The 17,334-nt window shown below is 39.0% G+C and overlaps 1 protein-coding gene across 1 annotated transcript; it reads right to left on the reverse strand.

Moving 5' to 3' along the window:
• Positions 1–3,769: 3,769 nt before the first annotated feature.
• LOC140132995 (enoyl-CoA delta isomerase 2-like) lies at positions 3,770–17,097 on the reverse strand. Its single transcript, XM_072152507.1, has 9 exons — positions 17,014–17,097; positions 15,887–15,979; positions 14,790–14,957; positions 12,128–12,197; positions 10,168–10,270; positions 9,906–10,026; positions 8,478–8,567; positions 7,043–7,186; positions 3,770–4,299 (listed from the first exon to the last, which is right to left on the reverse strand). Exons 2-9 carry the CDS (start codon positions 15,935–15,937, stop codon positions 4,144–4,146), a joined length of 903 nt encoding a protein of 300 aa, XP_072008608.1. The 5' UTR covers positions 15,938–15,979; positions 17,014–17,097; the 3' UTR covers positions 3,770–4,143.
• Positions 17,098–17,334: the final 237 nt, after the last annotated feature.

Genomic DNA, 17,334 nt, shown 5'->3' on the forward strand with positions numbered 1-17,334 from the left:
CTTAAAAGGGTTGGTCTTGGTTTAACTTCTATTCACAGGATAAACAATCTCACTATGCGGGTCTCGCTTCTCTGAAATGATGATTGGGGGGGGGGGGGGGAATCAAGAATGTGTCCTACCCGTCTATTCAATGTTTATAGGAGTGCTAGAAACAGCGGAGCTCGTAAATTGCCTACAGAATACTGAACATGTTGTGAGGCGAGGATTGTGACTCTCTAACAGGGTGGTTAAAGGATTAACAGGATTAACATGCAAAAACTGCATTGATGAAACTAAAAGATAGTAAAAACTAGTAATGTACCATTTATAAAGTTACATTATTAAACTCTTACTATCATCTCACTTGTAGCCATTACACTCAATATATAAATAGATGCTCCATTTATTGGGTGCTGGGTGTCCTTGGCTCTTGCAGCTCAAAACCGTAGCCAGCAATTTCACTTCAAAGGCTTCCCCTCTTTAAAGAGGTACCGTATTCCTTTTGTACTCCAATGATTTCTCCACCGTGCAATCCTACAAGCTGTTCCACAGGAAACTGTGGAGTTCTATTGGCTACAGAGCTCCCTAGGATTTTCCACTGTTCATCAAATGTCCCAACTGTCTGACCCCCATCAATCAGAAATATATCCGCTATTCTGTGGTTGAAGTTTTTTGCCTAAGCTTGTTTTCTTTAAGACCTTCACCAAAGTTTATAAATATGTAAAGTATGAATTGGGTGGGACAGGGTGAAAATAGTAATTTCCTGATCACCCTTTCAGCAGCATAATACAAATGGCCATTTTTTCCCCAGTTACAGAAAGAGGTTAAATAGCACAGATATTAAACAAGCAACCAACAGTAGCGCAAATATGAGGTAGGAACACCACCTCAGCGTCCTTTCGTTTCTCATAGATCCAGGCCCTGGGACTGTGCGAATATTCTTTTCCTGTTTGTTCTATGGCAGCTAATTTCCATATGGTTTTATCTCCCTAGGTACAACCACACAGAGACTGGTCAAAGGTCTAATTGCTAATTAATTATCAGCAGGCAGCTATAAGGGTGGATTCGCATTGGTGTTTGCCTCCTCCACATTAGTGATTTCTCGCTGAAGCCATTCTGCCTTATGGACACAGAATGGTTCTATTCCTGGTTTAAGTGATTTTTCACTGATGCCTTGCTGACCCATTCCTTTTTTTTTTTTTTTTTTTTTTGACTGATCAGTGGGAAAAAACGTAGAACCTGACCTTTTTGTGTTCAACAACATTTGATGAGTGGGGGGAAAAAGACACAGGTGAGACATATTAATGTGTCGGTCTTTAGACCAGTGCAGAGTAGAAATAGATTGTATTATTTTTGCGCCAGATTAATCAATGTCTGGTGCAATAGAAGACTGGTGAGTTGTAATTTTCACCACCTATTAGTTGGTCTACTTGGCTGCGCCACAATATTGAATTTTCTGGCGCACATGTTACTGTGTCCGGTCACGCCCACTAGTTACTAAAGACGTGGTGCATGGCATTTTCAGGTCCAAATTATTCCAGTTTTCTGGAATAAAACTGGATAAATGCATCAGAGGAGATGTCCATAGGCTGTATTCATAAGTGGCGTTTACATTGCGTTTTGAAATGCAATACAACCACTAAGGAGATTTGCCTAATTGCATTGTTTTTAACTTTGTGTAAATTAACACACAATTCCATTACGCATTTTTTCATCAACCCCTGTTATGTCTCAGACCAATAGTCCATCCCCCTGCTCCTTCCTGAGACCTTTCCTTAGTTCTGTCAGCTATTAACAAAGCTCTTTCTGAACCACCCCCTGAAACTTCCAACAAGTGGCCATCCTTCATCCTGCCTTCTTAGAATCCATCAATTCAGCATGGAACTCCAAGCACTTTGCATTTAGCGAGCCTTAGGCTGCTTTCACACTACTGGGGCCCGGGCATGCATACAGCAGTGTGCTAGAGAGAAGGGGAGTGATCACTGCTCTCCCCTCTTCATAGGCACAGGTTGCATATGGCTGTTTTCACTCGGTCGTTTGAAAGCAGCTTTTCTTTAACTACCTGGGTGATTGCCTTTTCTTTATATGATGTCAGGGTTCCTGCCTAAACTTCCAAGTTGTAGGAAAATAACCAAGAGATCTATTTGCCAGTATTGTGTCCAAGCGCACAGTTAAAGGGTTATTCTCATCTGGGAATTTATATTCCATTTCATTAATCTGCCATATATACACATTTCTTCAATTAGATGTTATTTAAAAAAAAATTACCTGTGAAGATAACTTCTCATAAATGTAGTCATATGGTCCTTTAGAAACAAGACTGTTTCCTTTGATACAACCACCTCTGCTGGGATGATTGCAAAAGGTTTTTTTTTTTATATGAAATGTCAGGGAGTTATTGCATGTCCCACAGCGGTCCTGTGGTAATGATTGCTGAATCCAGGTGGGCAGGCAGGGCTCAATAGTGCATGTCTGGCCATCACTGCCAGTGCGGGGTTGTCATATCCAAGGAAGCCATCTTGTTTCTAAGGGACAACATGGCTACAGTTATGAGAAATTATCTTGACACAGGAACTTATCATCCAATTGAAGAAATGTTTACATATGGAAAATGAATAAAATGTGAATGCTCAGATGAGAATACCCCTTTAAAACAGGACAAAAGGTGACCGACCTCTCCTTGCTTAGATACACAACATTCAGGAAAACGGGGCGGTTACTACAGTTTGCAGACTGCAACAAGGGTCAAGAGACTATGTCTGTGAAGACATAACCATAACTACTGAGTCTCTGTATAGCAAAACAGTTAGGCGGTGAAGGGAGGTGTCAGGTTTGTGTGAATGGGTTTAAAACAGTATTATTTTCTATATTTTGCCAGAATAGTCAAGGTTGTGAAATATCAATGGGAATTAATATCTACTATGAGATCCAGGTATCACCATAGTATTGAAATCCTTCCTTGAGCTAATAAAAACGGCCAAACATTTTTTTTTTTTTTCATATCAGATTTATATTCTTCAGTCTTTAGATGCTCTTTGTTTTTCTGTATGGAGTTGAAGAGGTGGAAATACATGGCTGCCTTCTTTCAAAAACCATGCCAAATCCTGACCAAGGGTAGTGTGTGGTATTGCAACTCAGCCACCATACATCTTCGTACAGCTGACCTGATATAACAGCACAAACCATGGTCAGCTGTGGCAATGTTTTTGTTAGAATGCAGCCATGTTTTACCAACTGCTGGACAACCCCTTTAAAGGGTTAATCAGGGCAGTAAAAACGAGTACTGGCTCTGTGAAAGGAGAGCATGTTCTATTTTTTTTAAGTGGTCATGAGCAATTATGGTTGATTTTGTCCATTGTGTAAATGTGAAGTTTTAAGATTAGTAATCTGTTATTCTGAAGTAAAATTACATTTTTATAGCAAATTTATTGTAAAAGGTAGGAAAGGCAGAGCTAAAAACCTGAAAAAAAAATTCCAAGGCAGCCTGACCAATGTATAAAGAATAAAGTCAGAAGGATTGTAGTGCAAAAAGACAATATTGAACCATATCCATGCACATAAGAATATAGTCAATTGGTGGCTTTAATAGCGTGGACTTATTATGTGCAATGCCTATTACTGTAAAGAAACATTGGACACATTGCATTTTAACCAGAAGAAACTCCCTTTGAGTTTGTACAACAAGCCGACCAATGAGCTGAGCCTGTACTGACTCTGAGACAGGCAGAAATGCTAAAAGTAAGATATATTGTAATGGCGCACTTTATCTGTAAACATCTACAGAGATGCCTTTTTGTCTTTCATAATCCATTTTTTATTACACCATTTACAAAAAAAGCTTGTTTTTGTATCAATTAGTAGATATTTATTTTACGTGTGTTTTCCTTTCTTACCCAGGAAGCAAGAAACATATCATTTAGAACGTTCAGCATGTAACAATGCTGGATATAACGACCCACATCTACCAAAACTGGTGCAAACTGCACTTTGCAAAACTGTTTTACTAATATCTTAATGTGAAATAAGACTTAATCACAAAGCATAAAAAGTATTACCGAGAAAAGATAACAGAATCTGCAAAATGTGATCCTTTTACCGATATTACTGAACATGTGCTTTGTGCAATATATGGCATCTGGTTATGGCCTACAAGAAAAATGGACATCACAACTGTGACTTGCGTTGGAAAAAACGTTGCACTGCGTTAATGGCATCATCTGAATAGGCTCTTGTGTTCAGAAGCTCAAACTCTCTTTCACAAACCGCATGAAGTTTTTCTTTCTCTACTTTACGTATCAGTTGTTTGGACAGGGCCAAGCACTAAAGAAAGATACAATACAATGCATCAAATTCAAAATTCTCAATATTTGTTAATTTTAATTGACTAAATTGGACAATTTCTGATATAGTTTACATTACAAAATATTAAAAGTAGCGGCTATAAGGGTTAGGTGATGATGCGGCCGTGAGGGCCAATGCCTGCTTGTCTGTTGGGACGATAACCCTACCCCCTAACTGGATACCAACAGAAGATATAAGTTCATTTTTCTGGATGTCATGGACATGGCCAGCAACAAGGGAAGCGGCCATATAAGGTACTTTTTGTACTTTACAAGTGTTTGGGCTGGTGACAGGTTCCCTTTAAAGCCTAAAGGACGGTCAGCCGGTGACATCACAGCCGGGGCGTGGAGAAAGGGTGTGCTGTCTCCTAGTTGCTCAGCTGGGAGCAGGATTAGGCTTATAGCAAGGGGGGCAGAATGAATTAAAAACAGGGAAGCCGAGAGGCACTCAGGCAATGTCAGCCTGAGCGCCTCTGGCTCATTTAGATATTTTTTAAAAACTGTTCCAATTAGTGCATAAAGAAACAGGCATCTACACTCCCCGGCCACTTTATTAGGTACACCATGCTAGTAACGGGTTGGACCCCCTTTTGCCTTCAGAACTGCCTCAATTCTTCGTGGCATAGATTCAACAAGGTGCTGGAAGCATTCCTCAGAGATTTTGGTCCATATTGACATGATGGCATCACACAGTAGCCGCAGATTTGTCAGCTGCACATCCACCACATCCCAAAGATGCTCTATTGGATTGAGATCTGGTGACTGTGGAGGCCATTTGAGTACAGTGAACTCACTGTCATGTTCAAGAAACCAGTCTGAGATGATTCCAGCTTTATGACATGGCGCATTATCCTGCTGAAAGTAGCCATCAGATGTTGGGTACATTGTGGTCAAAAAGGGATGGACATGGTCAGCAACAATACTCAGGTAGGCTGTGGCGTTGCAACGATGCTCAATTGGTACCATGGGGCCCAAAGAGTGCCAAGAAAATATTCCCCACACCATGACACCACCACTACCAGCCTGAACTGTTGATACAAGGCATGATGGATCCATGCTTTCATGTTGTTGACGCCAAATTCTGACCCTACCATCCGAATGTCTCAGCAGAAATCGAGACTCATCAGACCAGGCAACGTTTTTCCAATCTTCTACTGTCCAATTTCGATGAGCTTGTGCAAATTGTAGCCTCAGTTTCCTGTTCTTAGCTGAAAGGAGTGGCACCCGGTGTGGTCTTCTGCTGCAGTAGCCCATCTGCCTCAAAGTTCGACGTACTGTGCGTTCAGAGATGCTCTTCTGCCTACCTTGGTTGTAACGGGTGGCGATTTGAGTCACTGTTACCTTTCTATCAGCTCGAACCAGTCTGCCCATTCTCCTCTGACCTCTGGCATCAACAAGGCATTTCCGCCCACAGAACTGCCACTCACTGGATGTTTTTTCTTTTTCGGACCATTCTCTGTAAACCCTAGAGATGGTTGTGCGTGAAAATCCCAGTAGATCAGCAGTTTCTGAAATACTCAGACCAGCCCTTCTGGCACCAACAACCATGCCACGTTCAAAGGCACTCAAATCACCTTTCTTCCCCATACTGATGCTCGGTTTGAACTGCAGGAGATTGTCTTGACCATGTCTACATGCCTAAATGAGTTGCCGCCATGTGATTGGCTGATTAGAAATTAAGTGTTAACGAGCAGTTGGACAGGTGTACCTAATAAAGTGGCCGGTGAGTGTATTGCTGGACATCTTCCGTCAGTCAAACTCATGGTAGATTTACTTTAAATATGCAGCTCATTCACATAAGAGTGTCCATATTCTATCTCCATGATTGTTTGCAAAAATTAGATGCCAAAACACCTGGTACCCCTGCAAAAAAAAATTAATGCTCCAACCATTTTATTTTGTCAACCTATTGCCAATTTTTTCAGGGGTCAACAGGTTAATGAAAAATAAAACGACATCTGAATAGTGCCTAATAAATATAGGGTTAGTATGCTATGCTGGAAATCATGGCTACACAAAACAGATGTGAAGTAATTTCTTGGTTCTGTGTTATAACCAAGTAGAGAAGGGGGTTAACTGAGAAAAAGTTTATCTACAAAAGCCAGAGAAATCTGACTATGAATGCAAGTGGATCACATATGTACTTCCAAAGAATGCCTGTATATTTAGGATTTAGGTTTGTTATATTAGCACTTAGGTCACATGCATGTCAGAGATGACACACAACAGGGCAACACTCCTGCTAGATAGCTGTTATTTGAGCAGCACTCCCATCTGGAGAGTTTCCCTGCCTCTGGATGCTGTCTGCTTGTCTACAGTCAGCATCCAGTGGAGGGGCAATTAGCGGCCATCTTACCTCCTTTACCCCTGCAGTGAAGCCAGAGCTCCCACCCATGCGCCGCCATATTTTTGAAGCCATCGACAGCATTGCCAGCGCTAATCGGCGGGAAAACACTCGCAAATCATTGCTGCAATTTGCTATATATTATACTATTACGGCGTGCGTCGGTAAGGGGTTAATAGAGGTTTTACCCTGCTTTTACCATAGTATTAATTGTCAGGGAAAATATTTTCAATACGAAGCATTATTCAATGCAATTAGGGCACACTATTGGGCCTCCTGCCAGTTGCAGAGCCGTATGAAAAGGGCCTGAAAATCCACACGTGGCTCCTGTGTCACTTGCTTGGGGACACTGCTATACCTTTCTGTAATATCTACTTACATTTTTTGGTAAAGTTGCATAATCTATCAGTTTTGACCAAACTTCTTTCTTGAAAGTAGCATCAGGAAAGACTTCAGTCACCAGGCCTACATTACAGGCTTCACGAGCAGTCAACGTCTTGTTGAAAAGTAGTACCTCAGTTGCCTGGACAGTGAATACAAAGTCAATACTTGTCTTCCGGTATGTGAACAGTAAGAAAATAAATGTCCATTAACAGTTATATAGTATATAGAAGAAGATTGCCAAATTTACCACTGATTCCTAGAACATTGGTCTATGACCTTTTCACTTAAAGCTATTTTCCTATTTTGAAGTTTATAACCAGTCCACAAGATAAGGGAACCCTGTGCAATCAACACGAGATCCTGCAAGTGCAACATGCAGATGGAATACTGGCACATGTTCCAGCAGTTGTAACTACTCTCACTACTCTTTTTCCTTATATATGGAAGGATAAACTGGGGTTGGGGCAGGCTGCAAGCATACAGAATCCAAAATATGGCCTGAGGTCAGGGCAGGCAGATATTGACAGGGATCAACTCAAGCAGAATATAAAAGTAGAAACAGTGGTCCAAGTGATCCAGGGGCAAAACACAGGAATCCAGAAAATAACAGTAATGTAAACCTTTGGGCAGGACATGAGGAACACTCAGGCACCACTCATTGGAGAGTGTGTGATGCCTTTAACCTAAGCTTAATTTGCTGACCAGCTTGACATAACTTTTAATAAACCATGTTAAATATTTACATAGATATGTGATAATAATTCATATAACACCCCCTCCCCTAACACCACTACATTTACACTACAATGGCATTACTAGCAAACCAAAACTAATTAATTAAACGGGTGCTCCCATTACAGCAAATAAATATAATTGTTTGTATGATGAAAATTCAGGGCATCACTGGTTCAAGTTTGTATAAAGTAAAAAAAGTGAAAAAAACCCCCCATAAGTTTAAAACATTAAAATAAAAAAATTTTAAAAATATTTAAGCATGGGATCGAGTCCTGAAGGGGTTAAACAATAAGGCTTTCTATAAAGATGACAGCAAGCTGAAATCTAGAAAGCCATGAGGAATATATGCATAAACGATATTGAAAAATTATAACTTTATACAAACAGTAATATTAATTTGCTGAAATAGGAACACTCCTTTAATACACCACTCTCCTATTACAAATATTTCATTTTAATACTATGAGGGGAAATTACCTGATCAGTTTTATAACATCACACAATTATTATTTTTCTTTTAATGTGATATTACACCACACTTTTATTTTTATGTAGAGAAGGTCATAAAAGGAACAATTGGAGAGTAGGGAGGAGGGGAGATTATTTGAAAGATCCTAAATATCAAGAAAAAGTTAAATTATTTTTAATTAACAATAAGGTGTAAGGTGGATCCTTCCAATAAAACAATGACTTACCTTAGACAAACCCATAATCCTAGGAAATGTATAAGAGGAACATGCCTCAGGATGTTGTCCTAACTTGCTAAATGGTGTATTAAAAGTTGCCTACATCAGAGACAAGGGATTAACAGTTATCGGAGTCTATTATATACAGTATATCATATATTAACACAGCATGTTACTTTCTTATTCCCTTTACTGATGCAGTACTGGGACACTACATAGTGGGTTTCTATTCTAACAAAACATTTTAAAACAATTTTTTTGAGCATAGAAACTTTTGAAGAAGGATTGGATAATCTAGGAACAATCTTTGACATTGGCTGCAGACATCATTTTCACTAATGCAGTTTTTCCCCAGAATTCTGTGCTCTGTGAGAACTCTGTACCTGTACACATATGAAAAATTAGGTAATCCCTTTAGGGACAGCATATTACCTGAATGAGGAGACATTTTTACATAATATTGTGCACAAAGTGGTTAATATTATATCAGTGGTCATTTTACATGTTTGCACCCCGCATGCCATTTTGGGTATGAAAAGGCCTGCAGCCAAATGGGAGCGGGTGGGAAGTGGGCAGAAAATGTTGGAGACTGCTTGCAATATTTAAAATCAAACCCTGTAGAAATCAGGGAAATGCTGCACACCACCCCTTCGGAAGTCTTTGGTGCAAACACTGAGATAATGCCCCTTTTGCATTTCAAAAAAATCCTCTTTGTCGTACAGCTTGTATAAATGTCTAAAACCTGTCTTCAAATCTTGATAAAACTACACAAGTTAAATGGCCATAATCACAACAGATTTATGTCGGGGTATAACTAATAAATATGCCATGTGATTTTTTTATTTTTATTTTGCAGCTTTTTAAAGGAACTTTTTTGGTATCATCATTATCATAATGATCTCCAGATCCAACAAGGGCAAATTATATATTTTTTCACATATTTTCAACTAATTTCTAAATACATATGTGTTTAAGATGCTTCTATACAAGTTTTTGTCACCAGACATTTTATTAAAATGGTGGAGATCTACTATTACATATTATGCTGGCTACTAAACTACAACTAACTCTCATGACTGCAGAAGTAGTGAAACCCCTTGAGGTTATAAAGAGTAGAGATGAGCAGATCCATATTTCCTGTTTCGGTTGGGGTGCACCCTGCGTGCCCAGGCATATTGCCGGATTGGCTGCCAAACAGCCAAATTTACTCCCATATCTACTAGCCATGGCTGTGATTGGCGAAGGGGACACCACTGGCCAATCATAGCCATAGCTAGTGGGGTTAATTTCCTGAATTGGCTGTTCAGCAGTCAATCTGGCAATATATCCGGGCCGCGCGGGGGCGTCCGAACAGGAAGTTCAGATCCATTCATCTCTAATAAAGAGCTCATATCTACACTACACACTGCATGTTATTTTATTGATCAAGTAACTTACCTTATCAGAAGCATACACAAGGTCACACAGACCAAGTATAGTTGTGGCAATCCCAATGGCAGGCCCATTTACCATAGCTACAAGAGGTTTGGGGAAATCAATGACTTTACACACAAAGTTCCTATTAAGAGCAGGAATATGTTAATTTTCAGATTAAAATCATCTGTCTCCTACTACAGTATAAATACACCTTAAATAAATCATAATGCTCGCTAAATCATTCAGTAGGAATAATGGAGTCAGAGTACTGATATTTTAGTACCTCACTACTCCTGATGTTTCTTTCACCATCTCATCAGGACTTCCTTTGAAAGCACGAAGGGCATTGTTTAAGTCATTGCCACTGCTAAAGTAGTCACCTTGTCCTGGACAAAAGATATACTGTTTTAATTCACTTTACAAACAATTTTGCACTGGTATATTTAGAAGATTATAACATTAAAGGGATTGTCCCCTTTTAGCAAATAATTGATATTGTTTATGTAAGGAAAAGTTATACAATGTTCCAATATACTTTCTGTATCAATTCCTCATGGTTTTCTAGGTCTCTTCTTGCTGTTCTTCTAAAAGAAGCTTCTATGTGTATTTCCAGTAGATGGATGGTGACGTCGTGGACACACAGGTACATGAGCTGCTATTATCACACGGCTCTGATTACTCTCTATGATAACACCAGCTCGTGCACCTGTGTGTCTATCACATCACAATGGACAGATTATATCCACTGCAAGTAAACATGGAAGCTTTCTATAGAAGCACAGCAAGCAGAGTTCTAGAAAACCGTGAGGAATTGATACAGAAAATATATTGGAACATTGTATAACTTTTCCTTACACTAACAATATCAATAATTTTTAAAAAGTGGACACATATGAACCTAGCCTCAGTATAGTAGGTAATTCATATACATTAAATGTGGAGGTAAAAGGAACTTTTCTATTATGTACTGTACTGCAACTTAGTCCACCGAAGTTACTGAAGCTGAACTGTTGTACCAGACTTTGCCATACTAATAGATGAGTACTTGGCCTCTGTTCTGAAAATCAGTGGTGTTGATTAAGTTTGTTGAAATTTGAATGGAGCCGCAATTCTCAGTACATTATTTATAATGAGTAAAATACTCACACGCTAGTGCCTACTTCAAGATGTTATTTTTCCATATTACTATAATGTCGTGTATTTGATGTACCCCTACTTAAGGACACCTGACTTACAGACAACCCATAGTTACAGACAGACCCCTCTAACCTCTGGTGAAGCTTTCTGGATGATTTACTATAGCCCCAGATTGCAATAATCAGCTGTAAGGTATCAGTAATGAAGATTTATTGATAATCCTTGGTCCCATTACAGCAAAAAATGTTTAAACTCCAAATGTCACTGGGGCCAAATTTTTTTTTGTCTGGATCTACAATGATAAAATATACAGTTTCGACTTACATACAAATTCAACTTAAGAACAAACCTCCGGACCCTATCTTGTACGTAACCTGGGGACTGTCTGTACTACACATCATTACTTGAATCACTACCAACATTTTTCTTCAGTTAATCTGCATACATTTTAATTTGAAAATGTTCTTAGGCTACATTCACACTAACGTATGGGGGACGTATATACGGCCGACGTATATACGGCCGATATACGTCCCCCATACACTTCTATGGGCGCACGGCACCCTACGGGAGCGGTACGGTGCAGCACACGTGCGGCACTGTACCGTTCCATACCCGGGAAAAAGATAGGACGTGTCCTATCTTTTCCCGTAATACGGCGCCGTGCACCATAGGTTGCTATGGAGAGGGGCGGGGGTGAGCAGCGCTCACCTCCTCCTCCTCTCCCCGTACACTGCCGTTGCCCGGTACGGTACGGGCGGGCAATGGCAGTGTGAATATAGCCTTAAACTGTAGAAGAGCACCTACATGTATCCGAATGAATGGGCCAAGATTCATTTATAGCACCTTTGTTATAATGCTGCCAGAGCTTTCTGTTGGTGGTATTACCAATCTGAATACTAGAAGTTGTAATGTAGTGCTTTATTCATGCACTGTATTCACACATGACACAGAGCTGCTTCAGAGATCCCTATTTTCTGTTCTGGGCATCATTTGCTTTCCCTCCTGAAATTTAGAGGGCTGGAGTATAGTCTAGATGACGGGCATGTCATGTAAAGGCTTTTGTTGGAAACATGTTTCATGTGCTAATAAATAAGGAACAGTACCTGTTATGACCGTCAATACAGAATCATCTTGTCCAGCATCATCCAGCGCAGAACAAACTTCTTTATACATCTGCAAATAGATACATTTTGAAGCCTTTGTATGAAGTGGAGAATTTCCGTAAAGACAAAACCAGATATTCAATAATCAAGAGTAAAGTGTATAGGACAGCACAGACTAGCTAAACCCTTATCATAAATTATCAAAAATAAAAATGTTCATAAGTACTACATACATAGGGAAGGCATCTAATAAAATGTTAAATAAACTGTGATATCCATAGTTTACAATTCTTAGATTCTTGATATTATTTCTGGACATTTAAATATAAATCATGTGCAAAAAATGTCTATAGAGGAAATCTACCATCAAAATCTATCATGATAAACAAGGGACTCTTATTCATAGATCAAGGCACCGATACTGTGGTAATCTCCTTATATTTGTTAATGATGGCCTCCTTCCTTCTGAAATCAATTTAAAAAAATTATGCTAAGGATGCTATGCTAATGGGGCGTTACCGCAGCTCCTCCATGCTGTAGCTTCACAAGCTCCCCCTGCTCCCTCAGCACTTCCCCCTCCTGCTTCCTGATGTAATCTCACACAAGTGCTCCTGTGCAGTAACAATCTGTGAAGCTACAACATGGAGAGCTTCCGATAACACCTCAAGGATCCCTGCTGGCTCATTGGCATCATTTTAGAAGAAAGGATTACCACAGTCACAGTGCCTGGATCTATGAGTAAGTGCCTCTGATTTATCATGCTTGATTTTGATGGTAGATTTCCTTTAACCCCTTCCTGAGGCCGAGCCCTCTCCATAGCCGGTAAGTCTTTACTTCATGTTGCAGCAAAGGCTTACCAGTAACACCCGCGATTGGTGCTAGCACCGATCGCCGGTGTTTTGCTGACAATTGCCGGCGGCGGCTCCAAAAGCCATCTTGCCGTGAAACGTCGCTCCCCGTGACGTCATCGGGGAGCGGTGATCCGTCACCATAACAGCCTCGGGTCATCGGAAGACCCGAGCCTGTCTCGTTTTAACCCATTCATTACAATGTGCTATCAGCACATTGAAATGAATGAGGAGGAAAATCCCCATATACTGCCATTCTGTAGTATGGCAGTATATGATAGGATCGATCAGACAACCTAGGGTTAAGTACCCTAGGGAGTCTGAAAAATAGTAAAAATAAAAAAAGTAAAAAAAAATTATAATAAAGAAAACTAAAATTTCAAATCACCCCCCTTTCCCTAGAACTGATATAAATATAAATAAACAGTAAAACTCATAAACACATTAGGTATCGCTGTATCCGAAAATGCCCGATCTATCAAAATATAATAACGGTTTTCACTGCGTTTTACCCCGTAAAGGAAAATAGCGCCCAAATGGCACTTTTTTTGCCATTTTGAAATATATAAAAGAAAAAAAAATAAATAAAAAGTGATCCAAAGGTTGCAGTGTACTAAAAATTATAGCAATGAAAACGCTATCAAAAGTCGCAAAAAATTACACCACCCACAGCTCCGTACACCAAAGTTATTGGGGCCAGAAGATGGCAAAATTTAAAGAAAAATTAAATTTGTACAGGAGGTTTTTGAAGGTGGCGAGTGAAAAATGGAATTGGTGCCTGAACGTCCAGGTCAATCTTTGACTTTCTGCTATACTGTTTGCTTTGCCGATAATTAACTACAAACGTGAAAACAATATGCTTTTTTCTTATTTTTCCGATTAAAGTTTTTTAAAATAAATAGTAAAACTGAATACGCTAAATACCAAAATATGCTATAAAAATGTATAGCATTATTCCATCACCCTTTCCCGGGTTCAGCTACAGACCCAGAGTGTGCTTGTACTTCTGCAAAGTGAAAGTGAAAATCTTTCCTGCATATAAATCCTATGGGGCACATTTACTTACCCGGCCCATTCGCGATCCAGCGGCGCGTTCTCTGCACAGGATTCGGGTCCGGCTGGGATTTAAGATGGTAGTTCCTCCGCCGTCCACCAGGTGGCGCTGCAGCGCCGAAAATAATCTTAACGCCCCGGAATGCACCATCCCATAGAAGGTGAAGGTGAGCGCTCCCCAAGCGACACATTTTCGGATTTTAAATGCGGCGGTTTTTCCGAATACGTCGGGTTTTCGTTCGGCCACGCCCCCCCGATTTCTGTCGCGCGCATGCCGTCCCCGATGCGCCACAATCCGATCGCGTGCGCCAAAAACCCGGGGCAATTCATGTACAAGCGGCGCAAATCGGAAATATTCGGGTAACACGTCGGGAAAACGCGAATCGGGCCCTTAGTAAATGACCCCCTATATGTTTAATAAAATTATATTTTTAAGGAGATTAAACACTCTTTTATTTAACCAAGCAAATTTTCTTTTATCAATGTTTTCAATGTGTTGAAAGCAAACAATAGATAAGAATATACAGTTTACAATTAGGCACCACATATATAGTTACACAATATAAAGGATGATGGTAACACTTTACTATAAACACCCATGGTGTCTGAATAAACTTTGGAACATTGTTATGGCCTTGTTTTGTCCTTTGCATGTTTTGCCCAGTCTATTGTAGCTATTGTACAAATATTATACATATATAATAAACACAATAGAATTGTAATCATTATGACTATAAGAAAAATAGCAAATATGATGTTACCTCAAAACTAAAAGCATTTTTTTTCTCTGGCCGCTTTAGTACTATTTTAGTGATGTTATCTAGGTAGACAACGTCAATTGTTTCATATTTTGAATGATTGTTTTTCCTTGATTGTTTGGCAGGTTCAGAGGACACCACACGTGCCACTAAGCAGACTTTCCGTTTTCCCTGAATTAAAACGAACGAAGATACATTTTATTATAAAAAAAATTAAAAAATCACAAATGAGGTAGATAGAAACAAAAGATGACATTGTTCACAACTAATGAAATAGTCTGAATTTAATACATTTCATCCCTAACTAATAAAAGCAGCATTTATAATGTGCAAGAGCTTGGTTCATCTATCCAAATTTATTTAACTTGCAATGACTGAGGGTCCCAAGAATATGGAACCCCCCGAGCTTTCAGACCCATTCTATTAAAAATATAGTTTTACACCTAAAATAAAAGAATTAATTTTATATACTCAGACTTTAGACTCTTTGTTACATATTAACGTGCTGTACAAAGGTAACCACAATCTTTTAAAAACAGACTGCGTAGATGTTGTGCAGTGACATGGAATTTCTCAGACGGAATATCTGTAAGATCTTATTCATGTGCCAGAAGCACCAGATAAAGAAAAACATTTTCTCACATACAGGCGGTCCCCTACTAAAGTGCACCCGACTTACATACAACCCCTAGTTACAAACGGCTCTCTGGATGTTGGTAATGTGCTGTACTTTAGTCTTAGGCTATAATAAACAGCTATAACAGTTATCACAGGTGTCTGTAATGAAGCTTTATTGTTAATTCTGGTTCTTATGACAATCCAACATTTTTAAAATCCAATTGTCACAGACAGCAAAACAAAAAATTTAGCCGAGGTTACAATTATAATGTATACTTACATACAAATTCAACATAAGAGCAAACCTTCAGAACTATCTTGTACATCACTCGGGGACTGCCTGTATTATTAATTTAATGATTGTGACCAAATATTAATACACATTAATTACAAATTAAGAACCACATAAAAACTGAAACAAAACCCAATCATCACTCAACTCTTTTCGACTGTATTAAAATTCTTATGGGATACTTTCTTACCTCTAAGATATTGTCCATGGACTCCCTCAGTGTACGTACATGTTCTGACATTTTTGTGTCAGAGGTTAAATCTAGGGTCTTCTGTGCCTTGAACTGGTGTTAGATTTAACAAATGCAGTTAGAGGCTTAGAATTCAGCAACAATGATCATAGGTCAAAGTTTACAGAGATTTCACAACTCAAGCAGAATATATTGTATTAACAATCTAAGATTTGCCGAGTCCTAGAAAAAGCATGTATACCGTGCAATAGGCATCTTTAAGCATTGCATCCAACTGGAAATGAGGTACACTGCTAACATGTTTCAGTGTTCCTGTCAGCCCAAGATTCTTATATTTGTTCTATCTATGTTACAACTCTTGTTCAGATTTAGCAAGGCCATTAATCAGTTTGAGCTGTTACATATATAATTATATATAACTATCTACTATTATATAATTTGCCATATAGTAGTAACATGGCAGTTCTTCATGCAGAATACTATGTGGATAATGTTAATTCACCATAGATTTTCTTGGAGATTATGCTGAAAAGTTATCGGACAGTTGTAACTCTCCCAGTGAAAGGGTTAAAATGCAAAGTTCAGGTCCATGAATGAGTGGAATAGCAGAAGTTGTAGACTCTGTAAGGAACATAGTTTATATGGTTGAAAAAAGACACCTGTCCTTCAAGTTCAACCAAGGAAGGGAAGGGATTGGATGAGGATAGGATTTAATAGAAACAATGTTACACAAATATAATGTTCCCCAATATCCCTCAAGTTTAACAAAAAATCTGTCCATTGTCTTTTGATGATCAACCTTCTGATTGTTCCAGAAAAAGCAACTAGTTATCTACATAAAAGTAGAAATAGTCTACATATCCTTATGCGTTTTATTAGAAGTGCAGCTATTGTGATTGTACAGGATTAGCACTAGTTTAAAGTTCAGCTCTTGTGTCCTTAGCAGAACAGTTTCCTCCCTGGCTGCATAATACAGCCATTCCCAGGAACCAGAAGGAAACTCCTTTCACTCCGCAGTATAAAGCTCAGCATGAAGCTTGGCACAGTATGTACAGCACAGGACCATGCACTAGCATTTAGCTTTTATCAGTGGTATTCTCTAGTCTGGGATTGTAAATGTTTCTTACCTTTTAGCTTTGCAGTGTGAACAGTAAAACATAGTGATCTCTGTAGGAAGTGTTTGCCCTGTAGTTCCGCCCTATGGAGAAGATAATGGGAGGAGATGTTTAGTCAAGGCTGCTTTTATTTAAAGGGGAATGTACAGAATTTAATACTATCAAAAACAGTCTTTAAGAAGCACGAAGCATAATGTACAATAGCGTTGCTACCAATATCTTATTGTGTATTTGTGATAGTGTAATCAAGATTGGGAGGAAAAGGCACTGATGTAGTTATCAATCATAATATGTTATTATTAATTATCAAAAAACACAGAATATCACAACATT

Source organism: Engystomops pustulosus, chromosome 5 (genome assembly GCF_040894005.1).
Source record: "Engystomops pustulosus chromosome 5, aEngPut4.maternal, whole genome shotgun sequence".
Taxonomy (NCBI): Eukaryota; Metazoa; Chordata; class Amphibia; order Anura; family Leptodactylidae; genus Engystomops; species Engystomops pustulosus.

Bases quoted from the DNA above. Each gene is read 5' to 3' on its own strand.
- LOC140132995 (XM_072152507.1), bottom strand. From the start codon at position 15,937: ATGTCAGAACATGTACGTACACTGAGGGAGTCCATGGACAATATCTTA. The intron at 10,027-10,167 runs GTACTAAAATAT...TGCTCTTAATAG, and splicing joins GAAACATCAGGAGTAGTGAG to GAACTTTGTGTGTAAAGTCA. The intron at 4,300-7,042 runs GTAAGTAGATAT...ATCTTTCTTTAG, and splicing joins ATGCAACTTTACCAAAAAAT to TGCTTGGCCCTGTCCAAACA.